At 41.7% G+C, this 13,983-nt stretch overlaps 1 protein-coding gene across 1 annotated transcript in view; it reads left to right on the forward strand.

Annotated features, from left to right (window-relative positions):
* The first annotated feature begins 4,479 nt into the window (after window positions 1–4,479).
* Window positions 4,480–13,983, forward strand: part of ISOC1 (isochorismatase domain containing 1) — a 24,880-nt gene continuing 15,376 nt past the window's right edge. The window contains exon 1 of the mRNA XM_006886014.1: window positions 4,480–4,802. Coding sequence (XP_006886076.1) covers window positions 4,494–4,802 — 309 coding nt within the window. The 5' untranslated portion in view covers window positions 4,480–4,493. The remainder of the gene's footprint in view (window positions 4,803–13,983) is intronic.

The following is a 13,983-nucleotide window of genomic DNA, read 5'->3' on the forward strand; positions in this document are numbered from 1 at the left end:
AAGGAGCCACCTGGTTTAACCCTTTCCAGGATGAATCTGTTTGTTTTCTTGGCAGTCCATGGTACATTCAATACTCTTCTCCAGCATCATAGCTCAAAGGCATCAATTCTTCTTCTATCCTCCCTAGTCATTGTCCAACTCTCTGATGCATAACAAGTGATTGCAAAGACCATACCCTGTATCAGGCGCACCTTAGTCTCCAGAGAGACACCATTGCTCTTCAGAACTTTGGAGAGGTACCTAAGAGCAAACTTTCCCATAGATATACACCTTTTAATTTCCTGGCTACTGGTGCCAAGAGTGTTGACAATGGAGCCAAGCAAACTAAAGCTGTGTACAATCTCAATCTCTTCACCATCCATCCTGATGCTACGAACTGGTCCAGTGGTGAGAATCTTTGTCTTCTTGACATTGAGCCTCAGTCCATATTGGAGGCTGCCGTCCTTGACCCTCTGCAGCAAATGCTTCAGGTCCTCCTCAGTTTCAGCAAGCAGGGTTGTGTCATTTGCATACGCAGATTGTTGATAGATCTTCCACCAATCTTGACCCTACATTTCTCCTCATAGAGCCCAGCCTCCTGGATAATCTGTTCTGCATACAGGTTGAAAACGTATGGAGATAGGACGCATCCCTGGCGTACCCCCTTCCCAATTTTGAACTATGCACTGTTCCCTTGCTCTGTTCTGACGACTGCCTCCTGGTCCAAGTATAGGTTTCACATTAGAATAATCAAGTGTTCTGGGATTCCCATTCTTCTCAGAGTCAGCCACAGTTTGTTATGATCCACACAGTCAAATGCCTTTGCATAGTCAATGAAACAGATAGACATTCCTCTGGTATTCCCTGCTTTCAGCTAAGATCCTTCTAACATCAGCTACAATATCCCTAGTACAACGACCCCTTCAAAACCCAGCCTGGACTTCTGGCAGTTCTCTGCCGATGTGTTGTTCCAGTCATTTTTGGATAATCTTCAGTAAAATCTTGCTTGCATGTGAAATCAATGAGCTTTTTCTATAATTTCCACACTCTGTTGGGTCACCCTTCTTTGGACTGGGAACAACTATAGATCTCTCTCAGTCAGTTGGCCAAATGGTTGTTCTCCAGATTTCTTGGCACAACTTGGTGAGCATGTCCAGGGCAGCATCTGTAGCTGAAATATGTCAATTGGTATACCAGTGCCCCATAGTCTAGTTTAAAGTTCAGATTTTTGTTCTTAAGCCTCTTTTTATGTTTTACAGCTTACAATTCGAGTTCCATTGAAAGTTAGGCTGAAATGAAGGTTAATTCAAGATCTGAAATCTACTGTAGAGAAAAAAGTTGCTCTTGAGCAGACTGTCAGGTGAGGTCCATGTGTACAGTCATTGTTTGTGGTTCTTATAAAAGGTTTCCCCAATGAATAAATAATTGATTGTATAGGATTCTATCATTCTGTCTCCAGCCACATTTCTGTCACTGATTCCCGGTTTTCCAACTATTGATTCTTCTTTTCTGTTCCCAACTTTTGAGTTTGGAAATAGTTTCAGAGTAGTGTTTAGGTTTCAAATTGGGACAAACTATAACAGCAACAAACCTCCATTGTCACTGAGTCCATTCGAATGGATAGCAGCCCTATTGGATTTTGAAGCTACAAATCTTGACGAGAGGAGACAACCCAACTCTTCCTGTAGACAAAGCAACACATGATTGTCCAAGCCACTAGTCAATATTTGACTGGTGGAGGTGAAAAACCTCAAGATCTAAAACTGAAAGCCAACTCTTAATTGAGTCTCTAGCTGGTTTCAGAGGCAGTAAATCCCACAGAAGAGTAGCCATCTTTCTCCCATGGTGGACTCGAACCATGTGTCTTTGTGTTAGCAATGCAGTTCTTTACACCTAGGCCACCAAAGCTGCTCATGAATCTTGCTCTTATTGTGTTCCATAACTGACCCTTCAGGAGGTTTTCAAAGGCAGTAAATCACATGGAAGGATATTGTCCCTCTTTATCCCAAGGAGCAGCTGGTAGATGCTAAGGATGTGTATCTAAATCACACATAATTATAATGCTACAGTTTGTTGTTTTTGTTAGCCACCATAGAGTATGACACATAGTGACCCTACCAAAAATAGACAGGAACCCTGCCCTATCCTGTGCCATTCTTACCATCTCTGACACACCTGAACCCATTTATATACTTACTGTGTCAATCCATCTCTTTGAGGATCTTTCTCTCTTTTGCTGACCCTTTACTTTTTCAAACATGATGTCCCTTTCCAAGGAATAGTGTCCAAAGCTTGTGAGACAGAGCTTTCACATCTTTGCCTTTAAGGAGCACTCTGGCTGCAAATTTTTCAATACATACCTGTTTGTTCTTTGGCAGTCCATGGGATATTCAGTGCTCTTCTTCAATACCACAACTCAAAGGCATTAATTCTTCTTCTGTCACCTTCATTCATTGTCCAGCTCTCAGGGGCATAGTTAATGACTGAAAAGGCCATGGTCTGAATCAAATGCACTTTAGTTTTCAAACTAACATTGTTACTCCTCAGTATTTTGAAAGGGTACCCGATAGCTGACTTGCACAATGTAATTCCTGTCCTGTACTCCTGATTGCTCTCACCAAGGATACTGATTGTGAATCAAAATAATATTAAATCGTTGGCAATTTCAATCTTTTCTCTATCTATCATGATGTTGATTGGTCTAGTGGTGAGGAGTTTTACCTTGTTGAAGTTGAAATGCAATCCATTGCAATCCATATTGAAAGCTATAGTCTTTGATCTTCTGCAACAAATGTTTCAAGTCCTCACTTTCAGCAAGCAGGATTGTATTGTCTTCAGTATAATGCACGTTTTTGATAAATCTTTCTCTGGTCTTGATGCGCCACATTCTTCTTTATAGAGTACAGCTTCTCCAATAATTCACTCAGCAAACAGATTGAATATATATGGACTAAGAATACCCCTTGATGCACATTTTTCTGATTTTTTAAAAACCATGTAGTTTTCTACTGCTCTGTTCAGACAGCAGTTTCTTGGTTTAGATACAAGTTTCATATGAATACAATTAAGAGTTAGGATGGCACAGAACAAGACTAGGTTTAGATCTTTTGCTCACACGGTCAATTACTATGAGTCGTACTCGGCTTGATGGCACCTAACAGCAACACTTAAGTGTTCTAGGATACCCATTTTTCTCAATGTTGGACATAATTTATGATCCTCACAGTCAAATGCTTTTGCATAGTCAATAAAACAGACATCCTTCTATTTTCTACTTTCAGCAAGGATACATCTGCCAGCAGTAACGATATCCCAGGTGCCTTGGTTGGTAAGGTGGTTATTGTCATCTGGTTCTAAATGACTATAACTGACCCTCTAGTGGGTTTTCAAAGGCAGTAGTAAATCACACAGGAGGAGTTGCCCATCTTTCTCTCTGGGAGTAACTGGTGGATTTGAAACAGGTACCTTAAAAAAGTTCTGCAATAGATTATTTTGAGAGTAGTTTGATCGCCCTCAGAAATAAACCATGGTAATAGACACTATGACCATCTGCAACATTTTCTTGTCCATGCTATTAACTCTCCAAAGAGTTTGGTTACACATTGACAGATCTTTGGCTGCATAGCCTTAGGGGGTTATGCTGCCATCTCATAGGTGGCGCCTCCCCGACAATCTCCATCTATGGAGTTTAGTCTCTGAAAACTCGCCTGAGTGCCAGTTATGGACTTGACTGGAGTACTAGGGTTAGTTCCTAAGCAACAGGTTTAATTCTATACGAAATGTAACCTGCAACTTTTGGAACTAGTGTAGATGTTTTAGGTCTGAGTTCTGTATGCTATTTTATATCGTATCATCCAATGTTCGTGGTATCATGTTCTGTACGGAAACACGAAAAGAAGCGTTGGATGACGCTCAGAAGTAAGCATTAAATTCTTGTGCTTTCAGGGTGCTTTATTAGTCTCTGAGAAGGAACTGGAAATCCACGGAAACTGCTCTGCATAAAGCCAACAGGTAATGCTGGGCCCAATAGATTCACTCAAGCAGTTCTGGATCCCATAGTACAGCCCTAAAACTCCCTGGAAAGCCTCCCATCCAAGGACAGGAGTGTCACAAACCCTTCTTTGAAGCCAAGCACGTAGGAGAGAACTAGGAGGGCAGGATGTACGTTTGGAGCCACCATGCGTGCAGAAGCGACGCAATGTGCGGTTCGGCCGAAGGACAGGGGGGCGCGCCTCGGCCTCTGCGAGGCCACAGCAGAGGAAAGGCTGGAGGGGGAGGTCCGGGGCCGCGGGCGCAGGCGCTCCCCGCGCGCGCACAGCTACCTCGCCGCCCAGCCCTCTGCGCGGTCCAACCTCGGCCGAGGCGGGGAAAAGGCGCGCGAGCCGCGGCTCCGAGGACCCGCCCCTTCGCCTTCCTGAGCCGGAGGGCGGGCGGGCTGCACCGGGAGGCGGGGCCCCGCGGCCGGCTGTGTCTGCTCCTCGGCTGCCTCCGCGCTCGCAGACGCTCGGGGGAACATGGCGGCGGCGGAGCCAGTGGTCCCCGCGCTTCCCAACAGCGGCGGCGTGGGCGGGGGGCCACCGTCGGGCTCGGTCCCCGTGCTTTTCTGCTTCTCGGTCTTCGCGCGGCCCTCGTCGGTGCCGCACGGCGCGGGCTACGAGCTGCTCATCCAGAAGTTCCTCAGCCTGTACGGCGACCAGATCGACATGCACCGCAAATTCGTGGTGCAGCTCTTTGCCGAGGAGTGGGGCCAGTACGTGGACCTGCCTAAGGGCTTCGCGGTGAGCGAGCGCTGCAAGGTGCGCCTCGTGCCGCTGCAGATCCAGGTGGGTCCCGCGGGAGGGCCGCGTGCCCCGCTGCCCCGAGTGTCCCGGCGCGTCTCCGCCCCCGGCGCGCTCCTCAGGTGATCGGCACCCGGCCCTGCCCTGCTCGCCCGGCAGCCTTGCAAGGGCCGCGCCGCTGCCGCCAGGTTCGGGCTGCCTCAGAGAATGTGCCTGGACAAGGTGACAGTCTCCAGCTGTCTTGTCTCGGGGCGAGGGCGTGGGCCTCCCAGCTGGTGGCGGCGCCTGTGAACGCCCCCCCACGTGCATGCTCACCGCTGCCGGCGTCCGCTTTGTGCATCTGAGCCGGTTCCCGTTCTCCTGTGTCCCTGGAGGGTTGTACCATAGCTGTGCCTTCGTTCTCGGATCTTGAGTTGATAGTAGGACGAGGAAAAAGATCCTGGACAGTGTTGGCCATAGGGTTTTGTTCCCTAGAGTTGTGCTAATCACTTGCAGAAACAAAGTTTAGGAGTCAGACCCTTTCTTCCCATTTCTCAGCTCTCATGTCCTTGGACTCAACCCTCCCCAGACCTTAAGTAAAATACTGCTCAGCGCCTCCTAGTAAATGTCAAGGGAAGCTGTTGATGCGTGTCGCCTACAAGAAAAAGTCATTTGGCCTCAGGATTGTGATGCCCTTTTAAATCCTGAATTTAAACTAGACCTGGTCGTGTATTCAGCACTGTTTGAGAGTTTTGTGGGTTTTTTTTCCTTCTTAGCAGCTGTGCCCAAGTACTAGGCAGGTCACTTTTTCTTTGCCTTTTTCATCCTCTGAACGTTCAAGAGGATTTATATTTTTGAGAATAAAAATTTCGATAGTACACTATCAACATTTGTTCCTTAATTGAGGTTTAGGAATGATAAACCATTTCTTTAACTTGTAAACTGAAATGTGAGATTCTGGATTAGAAGGAATTTTAGTTTTTCAAGTGCCATTCATCTTCTGAGAATTATTCCCTAGTTTTGGGTTTGGTTTTTTTTGGGGGGGGTTTGGTTTGTTTGTTTTCTTTTTAATGCTATAGTCTGCTGCAGAATTGACAATGCATCCTATCATACCATTTAAACGTGCAAAACAGTGCAGAGGACACTCTGAGATTCCCTTATCCAGGCTTGCAGAGCTAAGAGGAGTCAAGATGGTCTCTGATACCCAAGAATTTGCTTATCTGCCCATGTATAGAACTGCTGTTCTCAGGTACTCACCACTCCCAATTTTTATGTCTTCAAGAGTTTTCTGGCTGACAGTTCTGAGCCATCTTTGACAGTCTATTTAGGTTACCACTGCCAAAATATACAAGAAGTTGGATGCACCTTTGACAAATCTATTTGTAAAAGCTGAATCCACGTTCTAATTGAGAAGGTCACTGAGCTGTGTTCAAGATGCAGACTTCTTTGTAAACATTTCCTGTTACGGTTGAAATGTTAAGTTAGGCCCAGCTTTACCTAAGACAACCACACACAGTACTGGTGCCATGTAACCCCAACGTGACAGACAGTGGTTTTGGATTTTTGGTTAGCAGCACACCATGCTAAAGACACCAGAGCTTAATAAGATTTTTGGGTTTTGAAGATGATTTTTATCTTGAAAATTCCTTATCAAGGTATTCTTTTCAGGCCTTGATCTGACAACTTTATTAGATTAGAAATTCTAGAAACTAACATAAACAGGGTATGTTTGCAGTGACTTGTATCTTCTTAAAAGATGTATGTGATTTAAGTCACTTGTGACATTTGAAATATTTTGCTTGGAACAGGGGCCAGTCCATAGTTAATTTTTTTATGTAACATTTGCAAACATAATTCTCTTTATCCTAGAAATTTTTGAGCATTAGTGATATGCTATTTTGAGTATTTCAAATGATGTAAAATATTTTCCACTTCTATTATTTCCTAGTAATTGTAACACTTTGACATTCTTCAGCCAGGCACCTCTCCTAGCTTAAAATTGATAATGTGGTCAATCATGTTCTGACAGATTTGCAGAGACTAAGAAAGGAAACATATTTGTTACCTTGTCTTCTTTACTGTATTTTTTTTTTAAGCACTAAACAGTATAATTCTAAAGATGCGAACATTTTATAGCCAGAAGAGATCATAGAGTTTATTCCACTAACATTTGAGTGATAACTTTAAGTGCCTGATGCAGGGAACATGTGATTCTCTTCCAAGAATCTGACTCTTTGATTTTGCAGAAGAGAAGAACATAGAGAGGCTGAGAGGTTAGGAAATTGCTGGAACTTACACTGCTAGGTAATGAAAGACCTGGCATTTTGTGTAGGTTTTCACACCACGGCATTCATGCTTTGGCCTGTGCTTGAATCCCTAAACTGGAAGTTGTAACATCATTTGTCTCAAATGCTGTCCATTGGAATAGGTTCCTGCCACTTTGGAAGACTATGCTACCTATCAGGGAGGAGCAAAGGGTACTTGTTTAGTGACTTGTCATCCTCTTTTTAATGATGTTATTCTTCTTTGTCCACTTCTATGGCATAGGCTCACACATATACTAGAATTCAGTCTTAATTTTCATCGTGGTCTGCGTTTGCTTGCCAGCTTTTTCTGATTGTGGTCACTATGATTATTCCTTTTAAGAGGGCATGTGCCACACAGTCCCTGTGGTTTGTTAATAATCCTATGGGAACTGATCTTGAAGACTCCAACTGCCTGTGGTAAATTCTGGTAACTTTGTAATGTCGTCTTAAATATTTTGTCAAAATGACTGAGTGTCTGCTGACAACTCAGGTAGCTGAAAGAATAGCTCATGTATCATGCATGGTGGTCTGTAGCTATGTGTAGTTTTGTCAGTGCTTAAAGTCTGATGGATTTTAAGAACCAAGGGAAGATGTAAATGAGAAGATTATATGGTGAAAATTTACAACTATACGTTCTTACAGCTTTCAAGTTTTGATTTTTCAGAAAGTATTTTCCAAGTTTTAAATACTGGCAACATTTAACGTCTGAAATGTGTGAATTTGGTTTCATACCCCCACCCATGTTCCAGCCTGTCAGTAGGAAAGGCAGAACCTTAAAGGGAGGTGAAAATGGACATTATCTGAAAGTGAGGGGAATTTGTTTCTCAAAGTGGAGAAGTGGCTTCATATGGACAGGAGGGCCTTTTTCGGAGGATTATTTTGACACTTTGTTGAAATAATCATTTGGGTACGATTAACCCTAGGTTTTGATGTTTCTTTATGGTTATTTTTTCCCTCCAAAACTAGTAAACTAGTTATGCATATTTTGTAACAAGTGCATGTTGGAGAGGAAATGTGGGCAAGATTTGGCAAGAAGAGGGAAAAGGAGTGTTTGTTTCCCTTTTGACTTGCTGGTTTGAAGGCTGGCTTCCACCCAGCTTATTCTACTTCAGCCCGTTGCAGAGACTTTGCATTGCCATCTCTGATAATACTGAATCTGAATCTGTATATTAATACATTCTGTATATGTTACTTGTAAATACCTAGGAATTTTGTTAAAATTCAAATTCTGATTCCTAAATGGCAAATGTGTATCATCAAGGTGTTCTTGAACTGCACTGAACCAGTTTGAATGCCTGGTTTGAAGATGGATCTTTTTTTTTTAATTATTGGACCTTACTGCAGTAGCCTGGATGGCAGAGAATGTGGATGTGGAAATGAATGCTTACAAATTCTGAATAAAGAAACAGACAGGATAGATTCTTCTCTCTGTCTGTATTTTTGGGTAGGAAGCGGTATCAGAGTTACTGAGAGACAACAACTGGATCCTGAGGTCATGATGTTGACTGCCCTGCGTTACTTATATAAAGAAGTTTCTCTGTGTTTGTGGGTAGTGATAGGGAGGGTGAGAGAATGTAATAGGCCTGATTAATTCCCAAAGAAAACATTGTTTATACTGTTTGCCACTTGTGAATGCATTACAGGCTACCTGTTTGAGAATGAGACCTATGCTCTGCACTTGCAATTATTTTTCTTTCATTCTATGAGCCAAGAGAAATCCTAATTACTTCATTTTGTAGACTTATGTGTCATTGTGCTCCTGGGCTTTCTCCAGCTTCACCTTCACCCCAGTCTGAAATAGTCTTAAGAAATCCCTCCTAGTCCTTTGGTGGGTAGAGAGAGCTTGCTTCCCTTGGGAAGTCAGAAAGCTCACACTTTTTTCCTGATAAGCTACAATTGTAATATTATGCCAGTGGCATGCATTCACAATAGGTGACTAAAGTACGTCATAAAAATAAGAACACAATAGTAACTTCCAGTCTAAATTAAAAAGCCTAAAAGTTTTTTGCCAGGATCACTTTATGTAATATTACTGTGTCTTGCTACATCTGCATGTCCAGTTTATGAATTCGTTTACTAATTCTGCATGTTATGGTGACCTATGGTAAGGAACTGCACTGCCAACTCAAAGGCACGTGGTTCTAAGCCATCATCTGCTTTAAGGGAGAAGGACGCGCAGTCTCCCCCCTCTGTGATTTACTGCCCCTGAAAAGCCCCAGGAAGGTCAGCTGTAGATTCCAGTTCTATGATAGACAACAATAACATACATGTTTATAGATTTCTTAGTAATCTTAATAATAAGTGGTATTTTAGCTTCATTAGAGAATAAGTTTCTTATTCTCAGCTTTAGTACGAAGGATGCTCTATGTGCGAAGGATGTTGAAATAACCAAATGCACATTTTCAAAACCCTTTACTGTAGTGTAGATGAAGTTTACACAGTAAATTCGTTTTCTATTCAAGAATTTGTAGACATTTTGTGACATTGATTGCAAACCCGTTAGTATAACGTTTTTCTATTTCCTCCTGCAATCCCAGTATCCCATGTATCCTTTTCTTGTCTTCTGAGCTTTGTTTTGGGTACATGCTGCCGTTTGGTCCCATATGGTTGATTCTACTGATAATTATATTCCTCTCTAGTGTTACTAAATGTGTTTATTGATGGATTGCATGTAGCTCATTTATTCCTTGAAATCGATACTATTTTCCAGATGAGGGAACTGCAGTTTAGAGCTGTTAAATGATTTGTCAGCATGTATATGATTGGAATTAGTGAAATTGACACTGATTCTCATGCTCATTGGGCTATGCTGTTTAGTGATGCTTGTAATCAGGAGGAATGAAGTCATGCACTTCTGCTGTAACTGCACATATATTGTAACAGTGAACACAGAGGACTGCAGAAGAGTTGATGCTTTTGAATTGTGATGTTAGCAAAGAATATTGAGCATAGTTGGGACCGCCAAAAGATAGGAATCTGTCTTGGAAGAAATGTACCTAGAATGTATGTGGTAGGTGAGAATGGAAAGATTTCATTTCACATACTTTGAACACATATATATATATATATATATTATCAGGAGAGGTTAATCCTTGGAAGAGGATGTCATACTTGGTAAAGATGAAAGCAGCAAAAAGGAGGAAGACCCTCAGTGAGAGTCACAGACACAGCATGGATTTAAGCACTCAGAGGCTGTGAGAATGGCACAGGACTAGGCTTTATTGCCTTCTGTTGTACCTAGAGAAACTTTGAGTAGGAAATGCCTTAGTGGTAAGTACTTCAGAAAGATAGTCCAGCCACTGTGCCCTTTGGAACAAGCAGGATTGAGCAAAGTTGAGGCAGATATCTTGTTAATTTGTAAATTGTTGTTAGATAATTGTTCGAAGTTCACTGACCATGAGGGCGGGTAAATACTGCATGATAATGGTAGTAATGGGACTTCAGAGAAAAACAAGCCTTTTGAGTGTGAAAGAAGCCCTAGTGGAATTGTTCATAATGTTTGGGTTGCTAACATAACTGAAAGGTTGGCAGTTGGAATCCACCCAGGTGCTCCATGGGCAGGCTACATCTTGGAAGATTTACAGTCTCAAAACCCAATGGAGCATCACTTTGAGTCAGAGCTAACTTGACAGCAGTGGATTTGGGGGTTTGAAGATGAAATCTATGGTCAAATCCTAGCTCTGATAGTTGTAGACAAAATTTAAGATCTCTTGAACTCTTGCTTGAGGATGTTCTTAACTGTGATCAACTTTACTTTTAATATGTGTCAGTATTTTTATATACATTATCTGTATATGCATTCTTTGTATATATCAATGTGCAGGAATATAGGGAGAAATAGGGATATAGGGAGATAAATAGATATGAAGATGGGTTTATATATATACATATCCTTACATGATATTTTTTCACATTTCTTGAGTTTGTGTAGATCTAGGGTACCATGGACTGCTTGGAAAACAGGCTCATCCTGGAGAGGGTTAAACTAGGCTGCTCCTTGGAGGCAAGGATTCTGAGGCTCCATCTAGACACACTTTGGACATGCTGTGAGGAGAGACCTGTCCTTGGAGAGGGACATCATGCTTGGGAGGGTGGAGGGACAGCGCAGGAAGGGAAGGCCCTCTATGAGGTGGATTGATTCAGTGACTGGGATAATTGGGATGGGAGTGTAAGAGACAGTAAGATTGGCACAGGACAGAGCGGAGTTCAGGACTGTTGTACATAGCATCGCTATGAGTCGCAAGTGACTCAACAGCACATAACAACAACAACAATTATAACTATGACACCATTTCAGGTGATGATATTTGGTCACTTTGCTGTGAAAAAATTGTCTCTCTTGCACTTGTAACACTTAAAAAATATCTGCCAGTAATGTTTTTCATTACAGTGTTTCAGTTTAATGAATAAATCAATTTGTAAGAAGTTCCTGACTGTCATTTTAACAAGTGAGGCTCTTTGCCATGGAGTAGGGACTGAGGCAGAATTGCCCCTCTTGCAGGTTTCTGAGGCTGTAAATTGCACAGGAGGAGATTGCTCCTCTTTCTCCTTTGGAGCTGCTGGTGGATTCCAGCGGCCAGAGAAGCAGTGCCTTTGAGTTAGCAGCACAACTCCCTATGAGCTAAACAACAGAGTTCCAACAGGATGCTGGCATTCATGCGCTTGAGGGGTGGGTGGGATTCGTTTGTTTTTAGTAGTAAAGAAAGACCTAGGGAAGACTTTTGTTAAGAATCACAGCAAAGTTGCAAAGATAGATTTCCCATGTGCTTGCCCTCAACTTCCCCAGTTGTTGACATTATATTTGTGTGATAACATTTGTCACAACTAAGGATAGTAATTGGTGCAGTGCTATTAATTAAACTCTATTCAGATTTCACTAGCTGTTCGTTTAATATCCTTTCTCTGTTCTAGACACCAGTCTAGACACTGCCTTGCATTCAGTTGCCATTTCTTTCAGCTGCTCTGAGTTATGACAGTTTCTCAGAAATCCATTGTTTTTTGACACTCTTGATAGTTTTGAAGAGAACAAGTCAGCTATTTATTTCAGTAACATTATCTCTCAGTTTTGGATTGTCTACTGATTCTTTTCCTGGTTAGACTAAGATGGTAGTTTTCAATGTGAAGACGCCATGGGGCACTCCCAGTATATCCTATCTTGATATGATGTGATGTCGACAGGGTATGGTTGATGATACTAAATTACACCTTGCAACGTCAGTGTTGGTCCATTTCTCTGTTGTAACATTAACTTCCCCACCTCTTTCTATAAGGAAACAAATCGCTATGTGTAACCCTCTGGTCGGAAACTCCAACTCCTGGGTAAGAGTGTGTCTGCATCAGGTGTGCCCTTTTTAATTCACTACATTATAACCCCTAAGTTACTACCACCAAATGATAACCAGTCATTTTATATAATGATGTGTTTTGCCTCTGTCTTTATGGCTTCTTGCTTCATTTACTGAAAGAGATCATGAGTCCCTTTCTAGAAGGATATTTATGAGGTGGGGATGCTCATTCTGTGTTTGATCTGGCATTCATTTGGTGCAGTGGTTCCCTGCCCAGAGCTGGATTCCCTAAAAGCTGGAACACAGAGCCAGGAAGCATAAGTTGAATCCCAGGAGAGCACATCTCCCCAAAGAGTCAAGATTTCTCCATAGGAAAGTTAAATGTCTTTCATGGGTCATTATGAGTCATAGTCCACGTGACTGTACTTAAAACAACATCCTAATTTTTGTCATTTTGTATTATCATCCTTCTGAAATACTTATTTTAACCTTTTCTTAACAAGGCTGCTAGGATGGTGAAGTCTTCTAATTTATAAATTTTATATAGGAAAGCCTCAACTTGTGCCTGAGATCCATTCCTAACTGTGCCTTAAAGTAAAATTTATGGGTGAGTCAGAACAGGCACATACGGTTCTTATTCAGACTTACTTTATTGCACAAAAATGTTTGAAGGCTTATGAGTGATTTAAAAGCTGCGCGTTTTGCAAGTCAGGGTGACTATGATGAAGAATTTGTTGTGCATAGGAGTTGATTTTTTTGTTTCAAAGTGAGGGCATTTTATAAGTAAATCAGACTTTGATAACCTGAGAACTACTTGTGCAGCCTTCACTAGAGGCATAAGTGAGTTTGGATATACATCTGTTGTATTTAGAATTTTTTTTTATCAGCTATCACTTTTTCACTGCCATCAGTTTGCCTACCTCCAGTGGCATTGTTTTCTAATTGTGTAAACCCTGTGGGCTTAGAGCCCAATCAAACTTGTTAGAAATTCATATAAAGTTAGTATATAGTCCAAGCTTGGATATGAGAACTGGTGCTGTCAGCAACTAAAATCTGTTAGCATGTCAATGCATGGCCACCAATACATGTCTATAATGGCCCAGGAGCCTCATTTTGCACATTTGACTAGTTCTGACCTGTCTCAGAATGGGGGCGTTGAGTTCTAGCTTGTAATTTCAGTTTCAGGCAAGCCAATTTAAGCAATGTACTCTAAACACATTTGGACAATGAGCAACTCACAATCAGATTTATAAAAAGAAAATATAGCATGAGCTAAAATTTGTTGATTATTAAAATCCATGATTACAAGTTGTGATTAATTCTGAAAATACTGTAAGCATACTGAGCATTCTGTGGTAAGTGATATTTCACCAGTCCATTGGATGACAGTAATCCTTTAGGAATTTTCTGTAATGGGAAAATATAGAAATAAAAATAACAAAAATAAAGAAACATGCCATTGAATTTTAAGAATGTAGTGGTATCTTCTATTCAACAGTGATGATTGAATTTTGTAAAATCAATGACTTATTCATTGCAAATACATTTTATAAGAGACACAAATGCAGGTTATACACATGGACTTCACCTGATGGTATGCATAGGAATCAGATTGACTACATCTGTGGAAGGAACCGCTGGAGAAGCTCAGTATCA

The sequence above is a fragment of the Elephantulus edwardii genome, unplaced genomic scaffold (genome assembly GCF_000299155.1).
Source record: "Elephantulus edwardii isolate Elephantulus edwardi_28Jun2011 unplaced genomic scaffold, EleEdw1.0 scaffold00046, whole genome shotgun sequence".
NCBI classification, from domain to species: domain Eukaryota; kingdom Metazoa; phylum Chordata; class Mammalia; order Macroscelidea; family Macroscelididae; genus Elephantulus; species Elephantulus edwardii.